We start from the raw sequence: 18,316 nt of genomic DNA, 5'->3' as shown, positions 1-18,316 counted from the left end.
ATACATGAGTTTTCATTGAGATAGTGTTATCTTCTCATGTTTTGAAACTCACGGTAATGTCCCGCGATTGGCTCCTACAGATCGGTGTTCGGTTTATATCGATTATATCGCTAATTGAAAGTCAAGTTTCGAGAAACGACTCGATTCAGTTTATCGCCGATGAAATTTTTCCGATTCAGCTCAACGCAGAAGATCCTCGATTCTGATGATGCAATATCAATAATACCTTTACGTTTATCATATTATGCAATATCAATAACATCTCCATTGACGTTATTGTGTCTACTGGAAAGAAACAAGTGTCTCCGTGTTGTCGCGACGCGATTTGACACGCTCGGCCGCGTTAAGAGTCGATTGAGACGACTGAATACATAATCGAGCGAATAGAAACCTCGCGCAAGGATCTTTCCGTTCGTACGGTCGAATTTTCGGCTCGTCCCCGGGCAGCGGAAAATTGTTCGCGAGTTTCTTATTATCTCGTATAAGCCTCGTCAGTATAAACGAGCGCTCCCCCACAAAGGCTGCGAAGGCTATACGTCTGCAAAGGATGATTTACATCGCGGGCACGTCCAGTCTTTTTCAGCCATCATTCTTATTGAAAATAGCCGACCGAAGATAGCATACTTCGGCAGAGTGGAAGGGGAATCTAACTGTCCTTGGAATATTTTTCCATGAAATGTTGCAAACTGTATTTGCAAGTTTACGCGTGTCACTTGCGATAACGTTGCTCGCATTATTTTTTGTAATCGCAACATTTTTGTAATGCTATCGAGTTCTTCGCGGGACTCGCGTGGATATTATGCATATCACAAGCGCAAAAAGCGTTTCGCTCGAAGTAACCTTAGAATAATGAGAAAATGGCTGAAGGACTCACCGTTGAGAGCAAGTCCCGAGCTAATCAATTTGCATTAAAAGCGGATACACGTCCGTTCACTTCGTCTAATTATCATTACGCAAGCGGGTTCCTCACTGAAAATGAATCAAAGCACAAATCGCGGATCGTGCGCTCTTGATCCGCCTTGTAACGACGTAACGGCGATCGGAGAAAAGAGAAAATTCTGTGACGCAGATGTATCCTCGACGATTATCCTTCAACGACGCAAAAGAACGAAGAACGTGAACGGGCGGCTGAAAGTAAGCCATTTACATCAGAAGCGAACACGTCAGTTCATTCCGCACGGTCATTAATACGATTTTTTCTTCACCGAAGACAGATCGAGTCGCAAGAGCGAGGAGAAAGAGCACGACGCGGTGGTATTTTTCGGGTCTCCTGACAATGTTAATGAATTCAGACGAGATCCTCTCGAGGACGAACCGGGGGAGATTTTCGTCCACACCTTGGCCTTTCCTTCTCAAAACTCGCTTCGGCGGTGCATCGTCGTTTTTCAATGGCAAAACGACTCGAAATTTCCATTAAGACGTGGCGGCGATTGTGGATTCCAGAGAATTCCAGAAAATCGGGTCTCGATCCTCCGTGCGGGATCTCTCCGGTGCGTCTTCTCCCTCCGTCGTCCTTTTTCCTCGAAGCTTCGTGGCTTCGAGACTCGCCACGCGAGGCTCGCGGCAAGGTAAGACGCGACAACACGCGTCTCCCTCTTCTCCCGGCTGTCGGATGTTTTTAGTGAACGGAAGCGATCACTTTATACGGCAACGTGGAAAGTTTCCCGTTCGGCACACTTTCCTCGTCGGTTTTGTTCTGCTTATTAGAGTGGAATTGAGAAGATTCTCCGAGGGGAAAACCGTGTCTCCTCTCGCGATAATGCGCGCCGGACGATGCTTGTGCGCGAATTGATCGCTTTCGCAGACGCGAGCATCGATAGCGCGCTCGAATATGTCGAGTAATATCGCGGCATGAAGAAGCCGCTTCGATTACTCGACTCCTTTCCTCTCCTTTCCGGCCCAAGCCCGGCAAGAAGCCCGAAGCCCGAGTGAAGGGGCGTTCGATCGAGCTGTCGGGATGTCTCCGTCGCTCTTGCGCTCTTGCGGGTTTTATCGAGTATCAAGCTCATTGATGATTTTTATAATATCTCGATTAAATCCCTCTTCGTCGTTATTTCCAACGAATATTAAGATGTTATCGTTGATTGTAAACCAATTGGTTATTATTTACTTTTCATACACGCACTCTTCGTATTCGACGAAATCCGCGCAAGAGTGCTGCCGGAGCTGCTGGACGTTTTGCATAATTTATACCGAATTATCAATATTGTGTCACTCGCACGAGTGAAAGTGCAATAAACGATTTTCCGAGTTCCGAGGACTTAAATTTATGCCGGTGGACAGACGGTAAAAGGAACGGCGGAGATATCGTACTCTGGATCACAATTATTCACATGAGAAGCGAGGACATTCTATTCGTAATCGTGTTTCGCAGAGAACGGCACGTCATGTGCGCTTTAAACCACTGTTATTAGTATTATCTTTATTATTGCCAACTTGGCGACCGCAAGTGCATAGTCGAGACTTCAGGAGTGAGGACTTCACAATGACTCGCCGGCGTTACGAGAGAGCCGCCGTATCGGGTGCACCCTGTGCATTCGCGAAGAGCAGCGACGATGACGAGTTGTGCGCAGTGCAGCGCTTCCTCGGGATCAAAATGGCAGAGAAGCAGCTCGCGACTGGGTGAGAGAGTAATTTCGTTGTAATTAGCTGTTTCGCAACAGCTGCTCGAATTTCATTCGCGCGCAAGCCAGCCGCTCCGAGCCAGCCAAAATGGCTACGGGAAAAAAATGGTCGGGATTGCGGCGGGAACGGAGAGGAGGCGACCGTGACACCATAATTCGCTGATATTTATTGCGGCAACGGGATCGAGCTTCGGCTTTGAAGGAAGACGGTGTCTTCGTATTTTGAATCCGTCACGATGTCGTTCGTTGGATAATCGGAGTGTGATGCGAGCAGAGGATCGGTCGTGTGCGGTCGGAGCTTCTCCTCTAGCGTGAACTCGTGAAAAGCGAGAATTTTCAAATTCTGAAGCATTTGCAAGTGCTCGTCCGTCACGAGTTCACAGTGGCGACTCGGGTTTATGATCGTCGCCCAGCCGGTCAAAGGTCGCGACACCTTTACCTCGAAGAGTTTCGCAACGCGTATCCAACAGATATGTGTTAAGCAGTTTTTTTTCTATTTTAATTATAATCTTCTAAGAAGGTACATATTCCTATTTGGACATGCGTTGCGAAAGTCATCGAGATAATAATGTCGCAACTTCAAGTCGCGGAAAATGCACCGAACGAATCTATCGAGATAAGCTGAAACCCTCCTAATCCCGGGACGTGATATTTGTCTTGTCGCTACGGGCTATTATTATATTATATTAGTTTATATTATATTAGTTAATAGTCGTTAAAAAGATAGTAAGAGCGGCAGGTCTGATTTGCACATGCATCATATTTCCAACATACAGTACGCGCAGGTGCTGAATACTTTAATACACTGAGAAAAAATAGTATTAAAATTAAACAAATATTTGTTCAAATACGACTGTGAATACATTTACTTAAATTAAGTAATTATTTTCTAAAATTCAAGAAAAAAATTTACATTCAGAGAGAGAGAGAGAGAGAGAGAGAGAGAGAACCTCTGTATTTCATTTTAGAAATTAGTCGCTTAATTTGAATAAATGTATTCACAGTTGTATTCGAACAAATATTTGTTTAATTTTAATACAATTTTCTCTCAGTGTACCTAGGTTAGGTCAGTGTACCGAAACGTTTCGATCTTCAGTATTTCTTCAGCCATTTTCAGCCGAAATTATGGAAAATGAATATCGATCAAGAACAACGGACTATATCGTAATTAAACATGTGAGAATTTAAGTTATCGACGTTTGGAAATTAAAAAATCATCAAATTAACAAAAGTCAAGGCGCTATCGTGACAATATATTCTTAAGACCAAATGGAGTAAAAAGGTCTAGTATTATTTTTTTCCGACAAATAGCGAGATATCGCAAGTTAGATATTGAAAAAGTTACCAAGCTTTCCTTAAATATCTCAAAAAAATATTAGGCAAATAAAAAAGTGTCGAAAAAGTCAGACAAAAATTGTCCAAATTAATTGGTAGGAAATTGGTAAGAAAGGATAATATAATAAAAAATTGGGATTTCGATTTAAGAAAAGTAATGATCAGTGAATATCTCGAAAGTGGCGCCATCTGTAAGATGACATAGCTATTTTGTGTGAAATCGTACAACTTTTGAAACGTAAAATAAAACCTTTCTGAAACGTTTCTTATTTTTCATATTTTTCGAGATTTATGCCTGGCTTATTTTAAGTGGGACACCCTGTATATGCATTCAATTGAAAATCTCGTATCTAACTCTGAATTTAGACCAGTATGTCTTGAAAGAGTATCTCTTGAAAGATAGGTTTCATGTCACGAACATTAATATAGATTTAATACTCGCGATGAAAAGAACTGTCCGTCATGATTCTTCTATCCAGCAAGGATTGAGGCTCGTCAGCGATCCTCGACTGTAACAATGTGCTCGACTGATACACTTCGCTTTAATCGATGATTACTAGACCAAAACTCTTTCTAATCGTTCTTATCCGGTCAGGATATCAGGATAAGACGCGATACAAATTTCTGTTATTACATGTTATGATGCCACCAGAATGACGGGTTAGTCAGATAATCAATACTTGTAACATTCGCGGGCAGGATGCGCGCACTACTAGAAAAAGCAGTAAATTTCAATCCAACGAATGTTCAACCCGTAGCAATTCCATCCTGCAGCGTCGCGCTACTTATAAAGTCACTTTTTGCAATTACAATCTCGTAATCGTTCCGGCGTAAGGTCTTACTGTGAAGGAGCGTGACTGTCAAGGGACAGGATGACGATGAACAGCGAATGCCGCTGTTTCTCGAAGGAGAGTTCCGAGATCTCGAGGTCGCGCGGTACACGTGGCGCATCGTAAGAGGGATAAAATAAGGTTGGATCCTCGCTGAATTCGTCCAGGCGGATAAAACGACGACCAGGACGAAACCGGCCTGGATGAAGTGATGATATCGGATAAGCAATATTCGGACGAATTTGTTGGAAGTTCCAGTCGTAACTGGCGCACACCGCAGCTGACGAAATCTTGAGGGATTTCGTCCGGTGAGGATCCAACCGAACGAAAAAATTGATACAGAGGTGCGCAGCGTTATACGGACCGGGCGAGGTACTCGCAGGGAATTGGGCTCACTTATGTGTGTGTGCTCACACCGGTTATGGGACGTTACATGTAGCAATGTGCGTTTAATCTGGAGAGAAAACATCACGGGTCGTAAGATTAGTGGGTCACGCTTCTCTTTAACGCTCCTCTGTGTCCTCTGTGTTCCTCGTGCTTATCCTCTGATTGATTCACTTGCAATGGTCGATAAGTCAACAAAAACTTGGCGCGATTTAGCGACCGGCGGCTATTAATAACGGCTATTAATAAATTAATGACATCCGCAAGGCCGTTTCCAAACAATGAATTTAATATACATATATATGTATAAAATTACATATAATATATATTCATATCATTTATTTATAATTTATAAATTATTCATTGTTTATAATATATATATACAGGGTGCTAAATTTCAAACGTAATAGACAAAAAAATCTCGAAAACTATGAAAAACTATGAATATTAAGAAAAGCTAAAACACGTGTTTCATGATTTCGAAGAGGAAAGAGAATGGCATTATCAATTTTTTCAATTTGGAGGGCATTTGCAAAGTCAGTTGAAGATCAACTTATTTTTTAAAATAGAAAGCCTACTTTTTTATTATATCTTCTTTTTCTACCAATTAATTTTAACAACTTTTGTCTGAAACATTTTTTTATTTGCCTAATATTTTTTGAAATATTTAAGGAAAACTTGGTAACTTTTTCAACATTTAACATTTACGATATCTCGCTAACTTTTCATCGAAAAAAGAAGAAATAGTATTAGACTTTTTTACTTTATTTACTATCAAGAATATATTATTATAATAGTGCCTTAACTTTTGTTAATTTAATAATTTTGAAATTTCCAAAGGTCGATAAGTTATATATATATATATATATATATATAATTATATAGATAAAATATTACGTACGCATGTGAATCATAAATGAGTGAACTAGAAATATAAAATAAAATCTGGTTCTAAATTCAGATCCGAGTAGCTCACGTGAAACAGATGTCAAGGTACGATGTAATAATACAGTTATATCAATTATACGGCGAGATCTACGACCTCTCGGGCGGAATGATCCTTCAACGGATCGACGGATCGACGGTCGCGAGTCGAAATTTAAATGGAAACACCGTGTGTTTACCCTCTGTCCCGAGATGGCATGATTTATACAACTATGAATGCTAATGTAATTGTTTCGTCTTACGCGCAAAGCCGTACGAATGACCGATTTTTTTCTCGAGGTAGCCACACGAGAACGTGACGTGCTACGTGATCGTTTAGATGACCATGTCAAGGAGAAAAGGAAAGAGAGAAAGAGAGACTAAGAATTTCGATCCGCGATTGGTAATGACCTCAAAGACGCCATTGACCTGCTTTCCGGAGAACCTGTTTCTGTTCGCGCAGAATTGCGCGGACTCCTGCTCTTCCTCGTTTCTCCACCTTCCCTCCGACACCGACACCGTCCCCTTTCTCCTCCGCGGATTCTGTCCGACTACATCATGTACCGTTCCGTCGTGGTGCCGCGAGCACTTTTACTGGGATCTCCCCAGCTCTCCGTGCGCCTCCACGTGTTAAAGCCACGACACCTGAAGAGAAAAGCGCACGTCGTAAACGTGCTGCCCAGCACGACGTGCGAAACACCGTCTGTCCCATCTGGACAGAGTACCTCACCTTTGATTGCGCGTAAAATTACAGGTGCGACGTTCATTGTCGCGTGTTACTTTTTGCCGTGATTTGAAGTTCCGTTTGAACGGCCGCTGGCGTTGCGTGATTTCGAGTTTTCCCAGAAGGAACGGACGGAAGGAGAGAAATTGAAGTTTCATGTCGCGTCCGGTCGGCACGAGAAATCCCGAGCAACGCGGAAGCAACTGTGTCGATTTACTCGAGAGATTGATTCTCCGAGAAATCTCCACGCGTGTGCTCAACATTCGAACGATCTCGGATCGAGCTCGAATTCTCCGATGTTTAAATTCCGGAAGGAGCCGGAGGCTCCTTTATATCATCTCTCTCTCTCTCTCTCTCTCTCTCTCTCTCTCTCTCTCTCACTCATCTCTTACGATTCATAATCTTCAGTCAATTTTTACATCTCTTTCCTCATTTTCCAGCGTTTGGCCGGCAAGATTAGACGTTTTGAAACTTCCAATTGACCTCCAATTAACGAATTGACTCTCGCATTTCGAAGGGCAACGACGGCGCTCAAATGAGCGTCGTCGAAGGCGCTAAATAAGAACGAGTCGTGATTCCACTTGAAGTAGAGCCGTTCTCTTTGTCTCGCTAATGCGCTGTAGCCCCGTAGCCTTCTTTTCTGCTGAGCGAGCACGTGAAAGACAAACACAGAGATTCTATTCAGCAGCATCTCTTCCGGTCGACGAGATCGTTGAACTGAAGCAATCCCCGTTCCAGTTTTACATGGCAAGCCGGGTCTGACGTTATTTATAGATGCCCGATAGATATTACTATGTTAAATATCCGAGTAGGTTAAGTACCTAAGCACCCGGTATTCCTATCGCACAGTTGAATGGACTTAACGAATCCTCTTCATCGCCGCGCTGAGATGTCGGATCATGCGCGAACTCGTGATCGGATCGTACGATCTCGGTTGCGCTTTCACACGACAGTCTTTTTGTCGTGCGGGCGTGCGGCATGGCTCTTCAAGAAGCGAAGAGATAGCTGTACCGCTGACTCCATAGTTAATCAGTAATTGACCCATGGCCACGAGATGTCTTTTCTCCGTGGATTAGAGGGAGGCGGAGTTCCGCGAGTTGGCGAAACCTGCAATAATGCGTGTATAAACGCGCGACACGTACGCGCGTGGCCCGAAGTGTGTCAATCAACAACGATCGCGAGAGAGACGAGCTGGCGTCACGGAGTTTCATCGTTCGGAGCAACTCGAGCAGAGAAGCAGAAGTTCGAGCAACGGTCGCGTTTGTCCGGGTCTGTGGTGCCCGGGTCTGAGCCGCCGATATGACTAACTGTATCCAACTGTCCCGAATAGAGGTGTAATTTTTCATCGAAGACTTCGTATTTGAAGCTTCGAAGCTTCGAACCTTCGAAGCTTCTTCGAACTTGGACATTTCGAGAATTATATATTGCCCGATTTTTTATACTTTTGTTATCCGCGAAATGTAGAATATATGACCGATAAGGAACATCCGCGAAGTGTGTGTCTCCGATTTCGACGAAACTTGACATATTTGAAGAATAGCCAAAAGTAAGGGACCTATTTATTTTTTATCGGCAATGGCTCGGGTTTAAGGGATGAAACTGCCCCTCAAATTTGTATCCCCTTTATGCTATCTCGATAATTATTGCAGGTAGGAGAAAACGTTTTAAACAAAAATTGCATGGCATAAAAACGCGTGCAATTTTTGTTTAAAAAGTTTTTCCCCATCTGCAATAGGTATCGAGATAGCATGTAGAGGGGATGAAACTTTGAGATGCAGTTTCATCCCTCACCAACCTGAGCCATTGCCGATAAAAAATATGGGTCTTTTATTTTTGGCTATTCTACAAATATGCCAAGTTTCGTCAAAATCGGAGACTCACACTTCGCGGATGTTCCTTGTGAGATGGCCTAGCATGCAGTACGTGCATGTATAATAGAAACAAAGAGCGCAGGCTCAGAAACAACCGACCCGCACCCTTCGAAGCTTTGAATGTAAAGAAGTTTCGAAGAGTGACATCTCTCCGAAAACTACGCTAGGAGAAAACATTTAGTACCTCTAACAAAACTGTTTAGTTGAGGCATTTTTTAATAGCAACCAAATATCTTGTTTTATATAACAAAAGATTTAGTTGTCTCAACTAAATATATTTTTCTGCTTTGTTCTCTGGACCAAATGATTTTGTTCTTGGACTTCATATATAAAAATTAAGCATTTCAGTTATTTTTAAAAATTACATAATAACGAAATATTATTTTACATAAACCAAAATAATGCCCAATGAATACTATTTTGTCTTTCTGTGCGCTAAAATTTAGATTTTATATATTAAGAAAAAATTATAGCATTTTAAAAAAAAATTCATATAGTTAAAGCTTTCTGGTTGCTAGTACAACAAAAGTATTACGTTATACGAACAAACTGTATTCAAACCAAGATATTTGTTTACAGGAACTAAACAGCTTTGTTGGGCATATTTTAACCACATTATTTTGTTGTTGCAACAAAATTTTGGTTCACGCAACAATACATTTTTCCTAGTGTAGTCTTCAAAGCTTCGAAGCTTCAGCATAAAAAACTTCAAAGTTTCGAAGTTGACTTCGGAGCTGCCGAAGAGTGACAGACCTAATCCTGAAACTCATTCGTCAACTCGGGCAACTGAGAGATACATCCGAGCGGACGATCTCTCGGACGGACGGACGGATGTATATCGGCAATAATAGCACCACGCACACATCGATCCGCCAACTGACGCGCGGCGTGTCTTACTTTCCCGCCGGGAGAATAATAAATTTCTTTTCTTTCAAATGTGTCCCGTTTCGCGTTATTGAGACCAGACGCGCGTCGATGCTCGTCCCAATTACGCGCCTTTCCCTTACGCAGTCTTTTACGCACAACTTGAAAGTCAAAGATTACGGGTGACATCGACATGTTGGCAATAAAGTTCGCCATTATGCAGCTATTACGAGGCGTCGTAAAAACTAACGATCAGACGAGACTAAAAAACATCACATTGTTGATTGAGACGATAGTTGTCATTAACTACGTTTACACGGCAACGTTATCCGGATTAGTAACAACCGTAGTCAGTGAATTCTTTGACCCGATTGATATATTCTTTTAGATCTAAAAATATACTCTAATCGGATTCGGGACTGCACTAATCCGGATTAACATTGCCGTGTAAACGTAGTTATCGCTGTCGCAACGCTCGAGACGAAAATATTTGATGACAACGCGACCTTCCTAGTTCCTTGCAGGAGTCGATATCGATCCGCAAAATGCCACCTTTGGATTGGGAGAGTCCGCGAACAACCTCGTCTGCAACCCTTCCCGTGCCGATAGCTGATTTGTGCGAACGTGCAACTCGCCGCTTGAGCGACGCTGGCACTTTCCACTTTCCGCTGATATTTTTGAGCTCTTACTTTCGAACCCTGTCCCCCTTCCTCCCCACCCCGTTTTCATTGGTTTCACCATTGCTGCTGCATCGTGTGTCTTCACATTGCAGCGAGCGATGCGCTCGTGAGCTTGCCTATTTTTCTCGCGAATGACGGCGGAAACACCTCTCTCTCTCTCTCTCTCTCTCTCTCTCTCTCTCTCTCTCTCTCTCTCTCTCTCTCTCTCTCTCTCTCCCTCCCTCTCTCTCTCTCTCTTTCTCTCTCGCTCGTCGCCGGCGCACTGGTAATTTCGCGCGACGCACACCTTTCACACCAGCATTCGCGAGTGCTTGCGGAATTTTGTCAGCATCGGCAATACGCCTAGGCAGCTTTGTTTATTGCCTCGTTAAGAGGACGGCGTTAAAGGTGACCGACAGAATCATCAAGAGGAGACTAATCGTTACCGGCGACAATGTGTGACAGTCGTAAAATCGCGAGAACGGCGCTCGCTCGGCGCGTTCGCGAAGACAGCACGCCGGTTTCTTTCGCCTTCAACGCCAAAGTCACGTGCCCGTTTCACGCCGCTGGCAAGTAGCGTAATTGTTTGCGCGAAAGAGAGCAAGTCTACTCTCTTGAGACTTGAATCGATAAAATATACAAATTATTGTGCCGCGAAGTCACGGATGTAAAAACGGCGGCGTTAGGAATTTGCACGTGAATTTTTCTTCCTCGGGCACTCGCACGTGCGAGAGTTTATCGCGCCTGCGGCACGGTATATCGCTAAATAAAAAGATGCCCCGTGTACCGTTAAGTGATCCTTTCAGCGAGACTCCGCTGATTGCGGAGCTATATAACTTAATACCGTCATAACAGCGGCTACGAGTATTATAGGCGCTTCGGCGAGGAATTCACCGATCGTAGATGCAGAGAGTAGCGAGTCTGGGTGCAGTCGCGAGAGAAGAGAAAAATGTCCGGATACGCAATCGCGGTGACAATAGCGAAGTGTACAATCGCGGAAAGTGATTTCGCCGGAGAAAGTGATTTCGTGACGACGTCCACCACGCCCCGTGATGCTCCACTTGACGAAGGCCTCGAGCTTTTGTTTCGCGAAACCGTTGATTTGCGAACCGCAAACGTCGGCGGAACGGCAATTCGCGGTGCGGCCTGTCGAGGGAAGAGAACAAATCCCAGCGAGCGAGAGAGAGAGAGAGAGAGCAAGAGCGAGAGAGAGAGAGAGAGAGAGAAAGACTAACTAGACCAGCTGACGACTGATTAATCAGTTATGTCCGCGGGCGTCGTCGCGCATCGCCGGCTAATGAACACAAAGCGGACTTCTCCTGCGGACGCGTCGGAGCGTCGAACAAGCGAATTAATGACTCATAAAAAAGACGATATATGAATGAATTTATCACCTGCGCGAGAAGCAGGTCGATGTAAGGACTAATCGCGCTCGCGAGAAAACGGTACGCGCGTTACAGACTCGCGTCGCCGATGAGATGCCGTTAAATTATGCGTGACTTTCGTCGTTTGAGAGCTCGCGTAGTCGCTGCGTACGGCTCCGATCATCGGCTGAAAGGAATATTCAGAAGTAGGGCACCTACATAACTCACATCTCGTCTCGTGCCCTCGAGCCGAGCGGAGAATGCGCGAGCAGAAACGAAGAGGAAGATTCGAAGGCGAACAACGGTCGCCTTCGTGCCTTTAAAATTAACCGCGCGCGCGGAAATTTCGCCGGGAGCGCATCTTGCTCTCGGCTTCGCAGCCGGTTTCCCATTGAGGAGCTTTCCGCTCTACTACACTTCGCAGCAACGAGTCGACAACGATCGGCAATTTCGTGCGCATTACCTCGTGCTCGAAACCGCCGCGATATATCGACTGGCCGTCGGTTAATTCGCGCGAGTTAATCAACAAACAAGAGCGCTGCGCGATTTAACGGGTAACGGCAACAACGTTCGCATTATGAATTATCATTGCGTGATCGCCCGCCATATTTTCTCGCGAAGATGAGCGCGATAGAATGCGCGAGGTAATGCATTCGCTCGTTTGCTCGTCCGTCTGTGCGTCAAGTCGCAACGAAATTGCACGCTGCGAAATGCAATGTCGCCGCGGCGATTACGACGGGCCAGTCCGGCGCAACACACAGCGCTTCTCCGTCGCCGTGAAGAGTCGTCGTCACCGTCGGCCTCGGCTCGCGTATCAAGAGCAGCGTTGTTCGTATTTTGCAAGCGTTTGGTGCAAGACACGCCATCGCAAGGCTCGTCGCCGCCGCCGTCGTCTTCGTCTTTATCGCCGTCGTCGTCGTTGCCGTCGATATTGTTATCGTCGTCGTGCTACCGTGTCGAAAGCCGAAGCCCACTTTGCACGCATGTGGCACATTAACGGCACATAATGCCTTAGAAAGCACGAAAGAGATCGTCACATGCTGTATGTAAACACTCTCGGTTACTGGAACAGATGTACAGGGTGTTCCGTAAGTCGAGGTCAATCGTTCGAGAAATGAATGGGGAACCACAAACAGGAAAGAAAGTTGATACAAACATAGGTCCAAAAATGCGTTGTTTTCGAGTTATCGCCATTTTTATGTTAAAATTTGAAATTGCTTTGCTTTCGAATTTTTTTGGTTTTGGAATTTCGATGGTTTTTATGAGTTTCCAAACACAACTAAAGTCAAATAAAAGTTGCGGGCTGCTTTAGCACTACCCAGGATGCACCGCGTGGAGGTACAGCCCGCTTAGCATCCCTTGGCAGAGATCAGGACCCCACAGTTCGTCACTCCTGTGGTATTTAGTAACTCCAAACCCTCTCTGTCGTGTGTATGTGTGTGTGTGTGAGTGAACGTAAAAATTATGAGGTGTTCGAAATGACCTCCTTCTGCATGAATGCAGGCTCTAAGCCTTCTTTCTAAGGAGTCCCGAACTCTTTGTAGCACTTTCGGATTTTCTCTAATGTTTTCAAATCCATTAGTTATTCTTTGCCTGAGTTCATGGAGTCACTCCACAGGATATACCACAGGATAAATACCACAGGAGTGACGAACTGTGGGGTCCTGATCTCTGCCAAGGGATGCTAAGCGGGCTGTACCTCCACGCGGTGCATCCTGGGTAGTGCTAAAGCAGCCCGCAACTTTTATTTGACTTTAGTTGTGTTTGGAAACTCATAAAAACCATCGAAATTCCAAAACCAAAAAAATTCGAAAGCAAAGCAATTTCAAATTTTAACATAAAAATGGCGATAACTCGAAAACAACGCATTTTTGGACCTATGTTTGTATCAACTTTCTTTCCTGTTTGTGGTTCCCCATTCATCTCTCGAGCGATTGACCTCGACTTATGGGACACCCTGTATACAATGCTCTTCGACGAAGAGGACGACGGCGACGAAAATGAAGACGCTACGAGAGTACCGCTACCTCTCGAAATGGGACAGAAGAAAAGGGGCAAAAGTGGAATTCCACCCGGATATTGCAGCCGGAAGAGCCGCAGAAATCGACTCTACCAGTTTGCTGTTACACTTTATATGCGCTCGATGCACAACGGAGGTTGGCGATATGCGTTACACCTTGCATCTACACGACTCTTGAGTATTCTTCGAACGCGGCCGTTACAGTCATGGTTACATACGTACATCACGTGCGTAAATTACGTATGTAAATAGCGAAGAATGTATAAATATATCGAGCTTTTGAATGTAGATTCTGAGCCACATATTACCCTCGATATTCAGATACGGTTTATGTCGAACTGAAAATAGTCGGCAATATCATCCTTCCACCATTATTTCCAATCTCCTCTAGCCGACTCTCTCTCTCTCTCTCTCTCTCTCTCTCTCTCTCTCTCTCTCTCTCTCTCTCTCTCTCTCTTTCCCTCCTTTTAGTCACAAAAATGTATCAAAACGGACGATCTGTAACGAATTATCTCAGCAGGCTCATGAATAATGATTCGCATTGACGACAACGCCATTTTCCTCTTAACCTCAACCAAAAAAGGAAAAGGTGTTCAAAGCATTTCGCAAGCGAGTCCGCTGATTGAAGATTACGACATTTGTAACTCGATGAATTTTGCAACGCGTTCCGTACCCAGTAGGAAATTATCTGAGGATTATTGAAAACCAAATTCTATCGCTTACGGGATGCATTGCGAAACTCATCGAGACAAAATGTTGCAACATTCCATCAGCCGACTCTGCCCTAATGACGGTACCCGAATATCCGGGTAATTTCAGACTACCACCGGGTAGTCGATTATCCGGCTGTTTAGATTTGACACCATTCTAATCTATTATTACGGGCCTGCAACAATTCACCAGGTCGTTAGCCGCGCCGAGGCAAAACAGAAAGTCACAATGACGTCAGGATGACGGGGAAATAATCGAACCCAAGTAGAACAAATCAATCATGAAACGCACCATGACCGTGTCGTTGCTCCGTCAAACGCAATATTTTCCAATAAAGTGACCGATATTCAGTTCACAAACAGCCAATATATTCGAGTCCTTCGCTTTACTAAATTGATGAGTCTAATTAATCTGTCTTAATTAATCTGAATATAAATTGATAAGTCGTAATTTATCATGCATTCAAATGGCAAATTTATACATGACAATCTTAAATATTTTACTGTTTTTTGGCACAATAAGATGTATACTGTGAGAATATTATCTTCAGATACATTACATAACTCTCACTCTTCTTTTTATCATATATTTTTAATTTTCTTTTTTTTGAAACCGCATGAGAAGCGGCCAATTAAAATGAAAGAAAAGTTGTTCGAATTTTATGGATATATAAAAGATCAGTCGTGCCATGCTACATTTTTTTGTAGATTTGCTGAAAAACTGCGATGAATAATGCAGGAAAAGCTCATTAAGTCAACGTTGGCCATGTCCGCTGATTTGTCCTCTTCCGTTGCCTTCCTTGCATATAAAATTCTGACGTCCTGACATAAAATTGATATTCTGACATTTTAAATTGAAATCTCAATATGAAATTAATTCCTGATGTTCCGCAACATAAAAATTATCATTTTAATGTCGCCTTGATGTCTTCGAAATAAATCTGCTCCATCTGGAGACTTAATATTTTCATCATCATTTACTCGTACTCTTATTTTGTAATGTTGGATATCTCTTCTATTAAGGAAGCAGCATATATTACGTGTTCGGTCAAAGTCATTGCCACCAGGAAGTGCGTGACTTGTTTTACTTTACAAATGACTTTTTAGATAACCACGCGATCTGCAAGATGGCTTCTCAAATCGTAGAGCGACTCATCGGAACCTCTGGATATCTCTTTCATTAACAAGATAGCACCTGTTCGGTCAAAGTATCCGCCATTATTATCGGAAAGCGATGATCTTTCGTCGCATTTCGGGCAATCCTCTGCATAATCTCGCGTCTGCGGAAAGGCTCATCGAATCGTCGACAACTCGACGAACATTTCCCGGTCCCTGACCAGTTACTGCCTGTTACAGATATTCCGGCAACATGGCACCGAATCTGTTCGGCACTTCCGCGACTTTGTTCCTCGAGGCCACTCAGCAGGACGTATCGCAGAACAAACCGTCGTCGGAGAAGAGCGCGGCGCAAAAGCTGTCGCCGTTGCAGAAGGCACCGAGTGCGAACCCCAAGTATGCATGGAAAATCGTCTGGCGGAACGTGATAGCCTTCTTCTATCTCCATGTCGGTGCACTTTACGGGCTCTACCTTTTAATAACGGCTGCCAAATCGTACACGGCTGTGTGGGGTACGTTTATGCTAATAAATTGAAGTTGGTTGCATTTCATGAGCAATTTAACACGTTAGCGGAATAATTCTCGCTAACGACGAATAACCGAACAAAGATCGATGATATTTCTTGATAAAATCGCGACTGCTTCGTCGCGTCGTGAAAAATCTCACGAAGACGGTGCTGTTGATGGCGCGTGTCGTTGATTTCTAATTTCAATCATCTAATCTAATGTTTGTTCTTCAGGTATATCGATCGCCGTGTTCGCGGCTATCGGCGTTACCGGAGGTGCTCATAGATTATGGGCTCATCGGTCGTACAAAGCCAAGTGGCCGTTGAGAGTAATTCTCATGATCTTCCAGACGATGGCTTTCCAAGTAGGTCTCCTTGATTTTTTCTTTTTTGTTCTATCGGTCATTCAGCTTATTAATCTATTAGCGATTCATTTATGCACGAAAACTGGGTTTGCTCTAACGTCATAGAAATAAGTCATCTAATGATGTATGTCACATATAAATGTGCGTTATATATAGTGTATCCGGGATCTTTTGGAAACGAAAAATTGTGATGATTAAACCGAGAGATCAAACCGAGAAGAAAAGTCATGTACCATTTTGCAAAAATCCTGATAATTATTAAGTTATTAATGATTGGAAATGACATCTAGAAGCTCTTTTAATTGGTAATTTGAAAATTTGCGTACTTATTTGCAAAATGATAAAGGACTTTTTTGTTCAGAATGACCTAATCTACAATTATATGATAAATTATAATTTTATTAATATATATATATGTTAATAAAATTATAATTAACCTATATATAATATATATAATCAGTCTATATTATACGAAATTGCAAATTGTATAAAGCATATATAACGTTGACGCACGCATTCTAGAGAAAGAAGGAGAGAGAGAGAGAGAGAGAGAGAGAGAGAGAGAGAGAGAGAGAGAGAGAGAGAGAGAGAGAGAGAGAGACAGGGAGAGACAGGGAGAGACAGGGAGAGACAGGGAGAGACAGGGAGAGACAGGGAGAGACAGGGAGAGACAGGGAGAGACAGGGAGAGACAGGGAGAGACAGGGAGAGACAGGAGAGACAGGAGAGACAGGGAGAGACAGGGAGAGACAGGGAGAGACAGGGAGAGACAGGGAGAGACAGGGAGAGACAGGGAGAGACAGGGAGAGACAGGGAGAGACAGGAAGAGACAGGGAGAGACAGGGAGAGACAGGGAGAGACAGGGAGAGACAGGGAGAGACAGGGAGAGACAGGGAGAGACAAGGAGAGACAGGGAGAGACAGGGAGAGACAGGGAGAGACAGGGAGAGACAGGGAGAGACAGGGAGAGACAGGGAGAGACAGGGAGAGACAGGGAGAGACAGGGAGAGACAGGGAGAGACACGGAGAGACTAGGAGAGACTGGGAGAGACAGGGGAAGTGAAAGAGAGAGAGAGAGAGAAGTTCCATGTAAGAAAGGTTATTTACTATCATTTGTTTACGTTTCGCACAGAATCACATCTACGAGTGGGTGAGGGACCACAGAGTTCACCACAAGTTCACGGACACGGACGCGGATCCGCACAACGCGCAACGGGGCTTCTTCTTCTCGCATATGGGTTGGCTCATGGTTCGTAAACATCCGGACGTCATCAGCAAGGGCGCCACGATCGATATGAGCGATCTCGAGAAGGACCCGGTCGTTGTTTGGCAACGCAGGTACAACGGGAACAGCTCTTATTGTCTCATCATCGAGGAAAATATCTTTCCTCAAGGAAACTCACTCGACAATGGCTCACAAACGCAGGTGATGCACGCGATATGTCGGGCGGATTTCATGAGAGCGTTTCTTTCAGGTTGTACATCATCCTGATGCCCACGTTGTGCTTCCTCCTCCCCACATGGGTGCCATGTTATTATTGGAACGAGAAGCCCATGTACGCGTGGTACGTTTGCATCATGAGGTACACGTTGTCGCTGAACATAACTTGGCTGGTGAACTCCGCGGCTCACATGTACGGCATGAAGCCGTATGACAAGTGAGTGTTTTCACACACCGTAAACTATTCGGGAGATTTCTCGTTGCGAAATTCGAGTTGCGATATCGTCTCTCATTATCTCCCTCTTTCTTCCTCTCTCTCTCTCTCTCTCTCTCTCTCTCTCTCTCTCTCTCTCTCTCTCTCTCTCTCTCTCTCTCATTCTCACTCTCTCTCTCTCTCTGTTTTTTTCTTTTTTCGTAACGCTCTTTGAGAAGAAACCCTCCCTAAAATAACGTACCTCTCCGTCTCGCATTCGCAGTAATATCGTTACCTTGCACTACTTCTCCCCGTCCATCTTACTCCCTTTTTTGTAACGCTCATCAAGGACAAAATTCCAAAGTGAAGATAAACGCCATCTATCTAT

General features: G+C 44.1%; 1 protein-coding gene across 4 annotated transcripts in view; it reads left to right on the top strand.

Annotated features, from left to right (window-relative positions):
- The window catches only part of LOC105189013 (acyl-CoA Delta(11) desaturase), a 33,530-nt gene that overhangs the window by 8,268 nt on the left and 6,946 nt on the right, over positions 1-18,316 (top strand). For 3 of the 4 annotated variants that reach the window (XM_025305469.1, XM_011150815.3, XM_011150816.3), the window contains 4 exons: positions 15,666-15,937; positions 16,166-16,296; positions 17,427-17,632; positions 17,770-17,952. In XM_025305469.1, the coding sequence (XP_025161254.1) occupies positions 15,679-15,937; positions 16,166-16,296; positions 17,427-17,632; positions 17,770-17,952 (779 nt within the window). In that variant the 5' untranslated portion in view covers positions 15,666-15,678. Of the gene's footprint in view, positions 1-2,089; positions 2,623-15,665; positions 15,938-16,165; positions 16,297-17,426; positions 17,633-17,769; positions 17,953-18,316 lie in introns of those variants that run through there. The other variant, XM_019844069.2, reaches the window with a different exon arrangement.

This window comes from Harpegnathos saltator, unplaced genomic scaffold (assembly GCF_003227715.2).
Source record: "Harpegnathos saltator strain DR-91 unplaced genomic scaffold, Hsal_v8.6 scaffold1, whole genome shotgun sequence".
Lineage (NCBI taxonomy): Eukaryota > Metazoa > Arthropoda > Insecta > Hymenoptera > Formicidae > Harpegnathos > Harpegnathos saltator.
The sequence above is the reverse complement of the archived record's forward strand: the minus strand, read 5'-3'. Positions and strand labels throughout refer to the sequence as shown.